At 32.3% G+C, this 12,272-nt stretch overlaps 1 protein-coding gene across 1 annotated transcript in view; it reads right to left on the reverse strand.

Annotated features, from left to right (window-relative positions):
* AFDN (afadin, adherens junction formation factor) overlaps window positions 1-12,272 on the reverse strand; it is a 149,525-nt gene that overhangs the window by 58,303 nt on the left and 78,950 nt on the right. The window contains 4 exon segments of the mRNA XM_074309306.1: window positions 1,273-1,391; window positions 3,723-3,795; window positions 11,109-11,371; window positions 11,878-11,972. Coding sequence (XP_074165407.1) covers window positions 1,273-1,391; window positions 3,723-3,795; window positions 11,109-11,371; window positions 11,878-11,972 — 550 coding nt within the window.

A 12,272-nucleotide genomic window follows, 5' to 3' on the forward strand; every position in this document is an offset into this window, starting at 1 on the left:
CTCATTTCACAGATAAAGTAAACTGAAATTATAAAGTACAAAGGACTTATAAGATCCCAAGGGAATCTAATAATTTGCTTACTTTCAGATTCCTATACAATCATCTTGCAATCTGCAGCTCCCTCTACTGGGAAATGAGAAATTGAAATGCAGCTTCATTTTCTGGCACTGACTTGTGACCTTGGGCAAGTCACTCATTTCAACTCACTCTCTGAATATGCCAAAAGGGCATGATGAAAACATGTGGTTAAATGTCATTAACTAAATGATGACTGCCCGCCATAAAGAATAAAGGAAAGACAAACATTTATGCAGCATTCATATAACATTCATATAACATAATTCATTCACTTAAATAGATTTGTAAGCCTCTTTTGGGTAAGAGGCAAAACTCATTCTTAATTCTATTAATTACTGATAAGGGGAGCTCAATGTATTGAATGAATACCTGCTAACTTTGCTTCTGACTAGAATCATCCACAGCTCTTGGAGTAGCAATGCTGCAGTTTATAACTAATCAGTATTCAAAATCCACACCCTTTAATCCAACTGTTATGTTTAAGATATTATCTTTTCAATTAAAAAAAAAAATATATATATATATACATATAAAATTTTCACAGTCACACTGAAATAGTATTTTACCCTCTTAATCAGGCTGTCAAAAATGTTTCTGAAATAAAGAGGAAAGAAATAACAAAAGGCTTAAGCCCTTGTTCATAAAATGAGACATCTGCAGTACTAGATTAAAAAAAAAAAAAAAAAAAACCAGCCTGCAATTCCATATCGTTCTAGTTCATGCTAGAAGGCATATCATACTGACAATATGATTTAATCAGAAGCTGTTAGCAAAGGCTAATTTTTAAATAAAATGCAGTTTTACAATTTCACATATTAAAAGATTTTTTTTCAGTTCAACTAGATTCATTTTGAATAAATATTTTTCTCCATGAATAAACACTGCAGGATTTTGACTTCATAGATGAAATCATGCTAATAACACCTATACAGAATAACTCTTAAGAACGGCATTAATTCAAAATGTGAAATTTTGGATTCACTTTATTCATTGTGAAAAGAATTATTATATCAGAGGAATTTCAGTTCTATCTGAATGAATGAGAGTTCTCACAAAAAATACTGTCTTTAACATTTAATGGAGGAAAAAAAAAAAAGGTAAGGAAATCTCTCTGAACTCAAATCTCCAGCCTTTCTGGAAGAATGAACTGTTCACTTCTTTAGTAAATATATATAAATATATAAATTACGTACCTGCTGTCTTGTCTTCTATAGTCTTGTTGTTGCTCTACTCTAATCATTGGCTTCACCATCCCTCGTTCTGCTGTGCTAGATGTTGATGATATCCTGTCACTGTCCAGTCTGGTGGTACTCTAATTCAAAGAGGAAAACAAGAGTGAGTTTAACAGACCACGCAGACCAACCAAGCTTTATGTTCATCATTAGGAGTAAAGAATTGATTCAAGGCTGCCAAAAGGGGAAGGACAAGGGAAGGAATGCAGAGGTAGGGAATGCAGACCAGAAAAATAATACAGCAATGCAGCAGGTGTTCTGACCATAGTGACAGGACATATCTAAGAGCACACTAGCCATTCAAAACATAATAAAATAACTTACTGCAGCTCCTGACCAAATGCTACCAGGAATTTTAAAGCCCCAAGACGTACTCTTTTATGCAAAATATTAAAAGCAGGGCTATTATTTTCCCCAATGAGTAGATGACTCTGGTCATCCTTTTCTAAAAGAAATGTTATGTTGGGGGGGTGTGTGTGTGTGTGTGTGTGTGTGTGTGTGTGTGTGTGTGTGTGTGTGTGTGTGTGTGTGTGTGTGTGTTTAAAATCAAGGCATATTCTGCCAGATATGTGTAATTATAAATAGGGTACTTAGCTGTTTAAAGAAGGGCTTCAAAAATCCTGCTAACTAAGGCTCAGGGCACTAACCTGTATTTAGTACTATTTAGTACTAAAATTGGGTCTTCCCAGCCTTATTTTATGTCCTTAAATACAGGGAAAATACAGTTTTTGTTAAAACTGTGTACCTAAGAAGCAGGAAATTACTAATCAAATTTTGACATTTAAATGTCTACAAAAACACACTTCTAATGACAGTATCAGAGAATTAAATGCATTAATAAAATGTTGCAAATCACTTTAGTAGGGAATTATATTTTGGAGCCAGACAAATAAACCCTCATGATAGACATGCATTATTATTAAAAAGCAACAACAACAAAAAACATCCCAATAATATTACATCCAATTCAAGTTTACTATGCATCTTCTACTCAGTTAAGTGAGCTATCGGTATAGTGTCAAAACCTAAATTTTAAATTTTAAATTAAACCAAATAAAAACATGACCACACCACTTAAATAGGACATAAAATGTACTGGAAATGGCAGCCCTTCCATATCTTAATGGTGTGGTCTTACACAACCAGGATTATTAGGGACTCACTCAGTTTCACTGTCCCCCTTCTGAAATCACAACAGCAGTGGGATAGGGTGGCACTTGAACGGGAAGGTAAAAGAGGATGAATATATGATGGCGGCTGGGAATCAGGAGTTAATTGTTTATGAAATATGGAGACAATATTTAGCTACCAAGATCTACCCAAATTTATAATAAAATTTACAATTTACTATTAGCCTTAGGCTCAGACATCTTTTATACCACTCTGCTCTAAAGTTAGTTTCCATTCTTTCTTGTATTAAAAATAAAAATAACTGCTAAATGAATTCAGGAATAAACCTGAAGGCAAAGATTTTAATGGAATATCATCCTTATAGCACTAAAAACAAAACATTGTCATAGGATCATATCAGATAAAGCAAAAACTTACAACTTATTTTTCTAGAAAACTTTAGTGAATTTATTTCAATGCAAAAATGACTTATTAAGAATAGCATTATGGCAATAAGACATCAAATCTTAGCAATAATATTTAATACAAACAATAAAATTCTCTTTGGATAGTCTGTTGGAGAGTAAGACAAATATGAAAGACTTTGTTAGGTGTAGTTCTGTTTTAGGGAGTAAAAATTGACACAGGATGGAGACTTTTAAAAATGATTTTATATAATCTTTGATTTAAACTTCAGCTTATCTGCCTCCTTGAACTCAAAGTGTTTTTGCAAAATGGTTTTTTAATAGTATATCAGCAAAGGAAATTATCACCAATTCCACTTATTTATAATTACATATTACAAAACAAATTTCTCACATATCTCTAATTATGAAAGAGATAGTTTACAATTATGTTTGTGCTGCTAACTTTAGCTACATATGTATGTAATAGTATATCATAACTTTTAATTTCTACAAAGAGGGAAAAGAAGATTCAGAGAACATTGCTGAGATGTACTAGAGAGACTCTCCTGGCCAAATGAAAGCCAATTTCAATACTGCATAATATTGGGAATGCCATCTGTTTAAGTTTTATGCTGAAGGAGCAGATAGAGGCTTCCAAATCAGTGTAGCCCCTCTACACATGTAGGTCATGTGACTTTACTTCTCCAGGCCCCTGGCAATGCTCTGAGACTAAATTGCAGAACATCTACTGACATGCATTGGTTAACTACACCAATGAAATCCTAAATCCAGAAAAAATAACAACAAAGTCTTGCACAAAAAGTTTAATTATCTCAACAGCTTAATTTTGGCCAAATGCATCATTGTATTGTTACATAATAGATACTCAGTTACCTTGCTGGTAGGTATTGCTGCTGTTCCACTATGAATATCTCCTTCCAGATCAAAGGTTGTCTCCTGGACAATTCTGGGGAGGGAAATTAAAAATCCACATTCATTAAAATAAAAATTTCACAGCTCCATGTTGGGTGACTTGTCTTTGAATGTGAGATATAAAATAATTAAAATTGGGACAAATGGCATTTTACTTATGTCAGTTATATAGACAGATATAACTAGTTTTTTCCCAAGCCCACACAAAACCAATTGTATTGGGTAACTAATTATATGGCCATTTGAGGGCTGTTCCTTTTTCTTCCCCACTCCCATTCCCATGACAAAATGAGTTCCCTAATATCAAGGTTTTTAAGTTTGCGCATATGTATGAATGAGGAGAAACTGAATTGTACATATGTAGTTAGTCTTTTGGGATGTATATGTATATTTTTGTGCACTTGCAGCAAGGTAGTGGTACTCTAGGATTCACCAGCTATATTATATATTATGTGAAGATTATGGATGCATAATGGGTTCTCCATAATATAAAAGTAGCATTAATATAAAACACCTAACACCACACACACACACACACACACACACACACACACACACACACACACACACACACACACACACACAAAGGTTTCTGTTCCTATTTTGGCTTAGATCAAGAATGATAATTTATATACTTTTTATTATTGTGAACTGTCCCTTATTATAATAAGGAACACCAAAATGGATATTTAAATATCAATTCAGTTTTAGCAGTATAAATATTAGAAATCACTTTCTACATAATAGTACTATGCTACTAACTGTACCCATCTTAAAGGCAAAGGAACTGAGGTTCCTGAAGTTAAATTACTGAGGTTCAGTGCTACCTTAAACTAATCAAGGAAGCAAAAATCCTGACTATGGACCCAGTACTCCTTCCTTTATATAATATTTATTGTATTAGTTAGTATACATTACAGATTGTATAAGATGGAAAAAGACTGTAGAGTTCTTTTTTATTCTTGTGACATTTCATGTCATCAAATAAATAGCACATTAAAAAAACAACAATGGGGATCAGCTAGGTGGCACAGTGGATAGAGCATCAGCCCTGAAGTCAAAAGAACCTGAGTTCAAATCTAGCCTCAGACACTTAACATTTCTAGTTGTGTGACTCTGGGTAAGTCACTTAACACCAATTGCCTCAGCTGAGAAAAAAAAGAAAAAAAATGAGGAAATGATCAATTTTAGTTATATAAAGTTATATAAAGAAAAAGCAGACTATGCTACTTTTTTTGACCAGATACTTAAACTTTCAGGTAATTAGCTACATCTATTAAATGATGGGATTGGATGAAAATCTTACAATTAGAGGAAAAGAATATTACAAGAAAATTAATATTTAACTACTTAACAAGCCAATCAAAAAGGCTCTCAAAATATTTACAATTCTAACTTCATCCCACCTTATGCAATCACCATTTTGAGTAAAAATAAGGCATTAAAGAGAAGATTTAAAAATCAGAAATCCAGACCTTTCAAAAGCTAAACTCTCCCTTTGAACAGCAAATCTACATATTTATGACTCTATCTCAAAATATCTAAATTTCTGAACGGAAGTTAATAACTAAAATTATTTCATAAGATTAACAAACCTGATCATTTGAATATATAATATACCAATCCCAAAAGACAAAAACTAAAAGAAAACCAATTTTTTTCTTCTATCACAGGGACTAAATTAAAGGAATAACATCCAGTTGAAAAATCAAAAGATGTGAATGATGAATTTTTTTCTACCTGAGCATAAATTGACAGCCCAAATAAATAAGGAAAATCATTGACCAATCTCCAAATCAGTTTTAACTAAAACAATGCTGTCTGCAGTACAATATCATGCAAAGAACATTGGACTTGAGAGCCAGAGAACCTGGATTCAGATCCTCACTCCTAGGGTGATCTTATCTGAGCTTTTAAGATTATAAAAGATTATAGTCTTTTAAATCCTTTTTGTGCCCTCTTTGCATACTGAGGAAGTCAAATCTATAGACCTTTTTCTGAATAATTCTTAAATGCACAAAATAGGCTACAAAGGATTTTTTTTGAGGCTGGGGTTAAGTGACTTGCCCAGAGTCACACAGCTAGGAAGTATTAATTTCTGAGACTAGATTTGAACTCGGATCCCCCTGAATTCAAGGTTAGTGCTCTATCCATTGCACCATCTAGCTGTGCCTTTTTTTTTTTTTTTTTTTTTTTTTTGGCTACAAAGGATTTTAAGGAAACTAATAAGTTATCAAAATCTTTAAAAACAAAGTAATAGATTCCCTATTGAGAACCCCTAAATTATGATTCCTAACATCCCTTCTAGCTCTAATTCAATTATCTTAATACTATTTTAAAAGGAAATTTCTAAAGGAAAATTAGTCTAAATTAATTGTTACATTTAAGTGAGTGCTAATGGGTAGAAAGCTAACAAATATATGGCCTTTTCAAGAAAGAAAGGAAATAAATTGCTTGAAGAAGCTGCTTATTCTCCAAGGAATTATATATATATATATATATATATATATATATATATATATATATATATATATATATATATATATATATATATATATATATATATTTTAGCACTATAGGTGCTATCAGGTAAGAGAATATATTCAGTAAAGGTCAGAGGAAGAAAAGATGATTTAAAGGTGGTTGGTGACTCCCTGATGAAATGAGGGTTGTGGTTGTTTTAATTAAGCTCATAGCAGCAAGGTCATGCTGTCCTTTCCAAGGCTTATACCTGGAGTTGATGATTCATGTGGACAGAGATTTTACTCAAAAATAATTCAGAAAGCATTCTCCAAATTAAGGAGTCTTGGGCAAAAAAGTAAAGACCTTAATGGTACAAATGTTATTTTCAACACTGAAAGAAAGGTCTTCCTAAAGTAGACTTGGGAAAGGAACAGATAAAACTTGATAATGGAGATGAATTTGGGTTTCAGGACAGTGGCTTAAAATATAAATAAACACAAATAGCAATGCTTACTAGAAATTGTGTTGGTGTTGAAAATCTTATTAAGAAGAGGAGAAAAGCATGTATTCCCAAGGTAGATATCAATGGAAATAGCTATATGTACAAAGAACGGCTGTACAGATGACTTTGAAGTTTACAACTGTTAAGTAAAAAATTTTGTAAGGTCCCAAAGCTAAAAGTCAAATGCACGATGTGAACAAGTAAGATAGCCTAAAAAATTTAATGCAAGGTAAATCTGATCACAGAAATTTCACTGAGAATTGGTAGAATGCAGCCCATAATTATGATAAAACTTTGGAAGGATATATTATAAGACAAGATAAGAAAGGTTAAAAAAGGAAGAAAGAAGATAACAGGAAGCAATAGAATAGTGTTTAACATTAAGAATATATGTTCATGAGGAAATCCAGAAACTGGAGAGGAAGGAAGCCATGGAGAGAACATCTGAATAAAGATTAACAGCAGAAAGGAAGCTATATTAGTATCAGACAATATGATGGCATAGACAGCAAGAGAAAATCCAGTTCTGTATTTAGTTCTGGGTGCCATTGTTGTAAAAATAAATACTTCTCAAAAATTGTTCGTTTATACCAAATATACCTAATATATTTGAGTTCTGATCAATCAGAATATCTGTTCAGTGCAAAAACCAATGTGTGATACCCATTTCCTGACAATGAGGTTATGTATTACAAAGATGAAAGAGACCTCTATTTTTAGGAATGGCCAATATGAAAATTTTTTATTTGCCCATGCATAAGGTTTTCTGTCCCTCCCCACCACCTCATTGGGGTTGATGGGAAAGAAATAAAGGCTCATTAAATCAATGTACAATGAAATAAAAGTTTAATTTTTAAAGAGATTAATAAGCAGGAAACTATCCAGAAGCTGACCATGACTATGATGAGTTTTAAGTTTATGGTATAACAAGATCCAATGTTTGGAGAGAGGAGCAGGGGCAGCTAGATGGCACAATGGATAGCACATTGACCTTGGAGTCAGAAGTGGACCTGAGTTCAAATCTAACCTTAGCCATAACACCAACTGCCTCCAAAAAACCAAACCAACCCCTAAGCAAACAAACAAACCCCCCCCAATCAGATGTGTAACCTTATAAAGAGCAGATACAGGGGGACCTGACAACTACTTTTAAGCACATGAAAAACTGTCACATGCAAGAAGGTTTAGATTTATTCTGTTTGGCTCCAAAAGGCAGAACAATGGATACAAGTTGCAAAGAAGAAATTTTTTCTTGAGATTCTGGTTCTTCAAATTGGAAATTAGTATGACAGAAACTAGGCAATGACCCACAAGATAAGGGCTCATGATCTAGACATAAAGAATATTATAAACAAATCAGAAGAACATGGAACATAGAAAACCTCTCAGATCTGTGGAGGATGAAGGAATTTGTGACCAAATAGAGATCTAGAGATCATTATTGGTCACAAAATAGATAATTTTGATTATAATAAGTTTTTGTATAGACAAAATTAATGCAGACAAGATTAGAAGGAAAGCAATAAACTGGGAAAACATTTTTACATTCAAAGGTTCTGATAAAGGTCTCATTTCTAAAATATAGAGAACTGACTCAAATTTATAAGAATTCAAGCCATTCTCCAAATGACAAATGGTCAAAGGATATGAACAATTTTCAGATGAAGGAATTGAAACTATTTCTAGTCATATGAAAAGATGCTCCTAATTACTACTGATCAGAGAAATACAAATTAAGACAACTCTGAGATACCACCACACACCTCTCAGACTGACTAAAATGACAGGAAAAGATAATAACAAATAACGGAGGGGATGTGGGAAAACTGGGACACTACTACATTGTTGGTGTAACTGTGAACAGATTATGAAGAGCAATTTGGAACTATGCTCAAAAAGTTATGAAACTGTGCATACCCTTTGATCCAGAAGTGTTTCTCATATCCCAAAGAGATCTTAAAGAAGGTAAAGGGACCTACATATCCAAAAATGTTTGTGGCAGCCCTCTTTGTAGTGGCAAAAAACTGGAAACTGAGTGGATGCCCAATATTTGGAGAATGACTGAATAAATTATGGTATATTGGTGTTATAGAATATTACTGTTCTGTAAGTAACAACCAGCAGGATGATATCAGAGAGGCCTGGAGAAACTTAACATGAACTGATGCTAAGTGAAATGAGAAGAACCAGGAGATCATTATACACGGCAACAAGATTATACAAAGAGCAATTGTGATGGACATGGCTCTCTTCAATAATGATATGATTCAAATGAGTTCTAATTGTTCCGTGATGAAGAAAGCAATCTACACTCAGAGAGAAGACTGTAGGATCTGAATGTGGTTCACAACATAATATTTTCACCCTTCTTGTTGTTTGCTTGCATTTTATTTTGCTTCTCTTTTTTCTTTTGCTGTACAATAATTGTATAAATACGTATGCATATAATGGATTTAACATATATTTCTACCATGTTTAACATATAGTGGACTACTTGCCATCTAGGACAGGGTGTGGAGAAAGGGGAGAAAAGGTTTTGCAAGAGAGGCTAACATTGAAGAACTGTCCAGGCATGTTTTGAAATATAAAAAGCTTTAATTATTTAAAAAACAAAAAAACAAAAAAAAATAAAATAAAATAAAAAATAAATAAACTAATAAGCTATAATAATAAATATAACTAATAAAAGTTGCACAAAACAAATAAACAAAAACTACCTTTGTTCAGCAAGTTTCTTCCTCTGGGAGTTCTAATACAAATGAAATCAGGGGTTTAGCTAGTCTTTATTTCTGTTCCTATATGGCAATTATGGTCACTACCCACTACTGTGGATAAGGAAACTGTTCATTTTCAAATACTTCACACTCATATACTTCATGGGTAATACCCCTCATGAGGCACAAGAAATCTACCTGTGACTATTATTATTAATAATAATAATAATATTTAAAGTATGTTAAAATTTGCATTTAATTCTCACAATGATCCTATAAGTTTTAATTTATAAAGAAAATTAATGCTCAATGATTATGTGATTTGTCCAAGGAAAAAATCAAGGATCAGTATCCAAGTCTTGCAGCTTTAAATTTAGTGCTCTTTCCTCATGACTCCATTTAGCACTCTTTTTCATTTTTCTATTGTAAAAAAAAAATTAGAATCCATATCATATGGAAAAGGTAGAAAGAATATTAGGCATTTCAACTTATTTCTGAGTTTTTTAAAGAAATAAGTGAAAAGTAATAGTAGGGTTTCAGCACAGAAACAGATATAAAGAGATGTATACTGGCAGTTGAGAATATATATATAATTATCCTAGTAGTCACAAGTACAAAAATGAATTAAGAGCATTTTCTGAACTAAAAGGACTTGGAAAAGTAAGAAATATAATCTATGACTCTTAGAGCCAAATACCCTAATATATCCAGTTAGTTAGGATAAGAGATAACCTATTTAAGACAATTATCCTGGGAGAATGACAACAGTAAATATAACTAAAGGAAATTTCTTTTTCTTACCTGCTTTAAAAATGCTCTGCAGTATAATGTGTAGGGTAAGAGTAGAACAGACAAGTAACAACAAGAGTCCAGCATCTAAATAATCCTAAATATAAAGTTTTTACGTTGATACTATTTATAATACAAATTGTCAAATAAATAACATTTGTATATTTATATTATGCTTACTATATTGACATTTCTGGGGCAAACTGCCTTCTAAATCAGTGGGTTCCTAGAAAAATTCCAGGTATTAGTAACTGTATTTATTAGAAATATTCTAATTATATCATTTTCTATGTGTTTCCCTATTCCCTATAATCTATTTATAATATGTAATCTGTTGGAACCTCTTGTGGAAGTTCTAATATTTTATAAAAACTAGTATAAAAACTATGAAGAATGTTGCTAGAACATTCATCATAAGTCAATCATCAAAACTTGGACTAAAATTTTAGAAAAGTCTTTTTGACAATTTCAGAAATAAAAACAAGAGCCAAGTTCAGAAAAAAAAGGACAAAAGGGAATTGAAGTATTTTAAATAAATAACACTACAATATTTACTTCTGAAAATGGATTTCTGAGAAACTTAAGTAGAAAAAAGTTTTCTTAATAAACTTTCTCTAAATGTACAATGATATAATGATTATGTTTCACATAATGTAGAACTAAGTTCCACTATTTTCACCTCTAACTCTAGTCAGTTCTTTAAAAAGCATGTGACCACAAGAAAGCTTAGAAAATAAAAGTAGTATCAGGGAAATCTATAATCACTATTAGAAAAAATACAGCAAAAGTAAATTTTGTTGATAAATAATCATTAAACAACGAAATATAAGAATAACACAGTTTTATGAAAAAGATGGAATAAGATCATAAAGTGTTTACCCAGGTTTATGCCTTGGACCTTTAACCATCAGGCCTCCATCCATAGATCTTTTGGCAATGATATGATCTTGACTGGGGTCTACAAATTTAAATACATGAGATGTCCCAAACTGAACCTTCATGCCACTTTGTAACATAGTTGTCTCTGAGATAAGTTGCCCTTCCACATAGGTCTCCGCATCAATATTTCTAGGAGTAACTGTAACAACTCCATCCATATTTGTTAAGTCACAATGGTGAGGCTGAATTCCTGGACCAAACAACTAAATTTAAATCACATAAAAAAACGTGTTAAAAAAAAAAAAGTTAAATAAATTTTCATCATTATTCTACATACTATTTATACTTCTGAATTTTTAACAATATATCACTAAAGTAACTAAATTCATTTTATTAAAACTTTTTATTTTTAAAGCATATGTAAGGATATTTTTTCAGCCTTGATCCTTGCAAAAGCTTGTGTTCCAATTTCTTCCCCTTCCACCCCAAATGGCAAGTAATTCAATTAAATTCACTTTTATTTACTCTTGAAAACAATTTTGTCTAAAGCTTTTTTTTCTTTTTTTTGTCTGAGGCAATTGGAGTTAAATGACTTGCCCAGGGTCACACAGGTAGGAAGTGGTAAGTGTCTGAGGTCACATTTGAATTCAGGTCCTCCTGATTTCGGGGCTGGTACATTATCCACTGTGCCACCTAGCTGCCCCTAAATTTTTTTTCTTTATGTCATAATTTCAAATCAAGTGGTAAAGACGTCAATAGCTTTGCTCACCTGAATGGAGTTCTCATCAAATTTTTCTGTTCCAACTTCAGTGATACTTAATTGTAGGCGGTAAAGCTTTGGCTTATCTCTGGAGTCAGAACCATCTGTGTCAAAGAAAATGAAAAGAAAATCTTTATCTAAAAGTCAATGATAATATATAGTTTCTACTACAATGCAATTTTCAACAAAAGTTCTACACCAATGCTTACATTATGTCTTCCAGATGATCCTGGTTTACTGAAGGCTAAACAAACAGTACAAATTTCTGCAGTTTATATAGCTTTAGTCTGCTGCTTGAGGATAGGTCTATAATGGAAAGGATGACCACTACTAAGCTGGTCACTAGTTTTTGAATTCTTTAATAATAACTTCAAGAAGGGTAAAAAACAAAAACAAAACAAAAC

Source organism: Sminthopsis crassicaudata, chromosome 4, assembly GCF_048593235.1.
Source record: "Sminthopsis crassicaudata isolate SCR6 chromosome 4, ASM4859323v1, whole genome shotgun sequence".
NCBI lineage: Eukaryota > Metazoa > Chordata > Mammalia > Dasyuromorphia > Dasyuridae > Sminthopsis > Sminthopsis crassicaudata.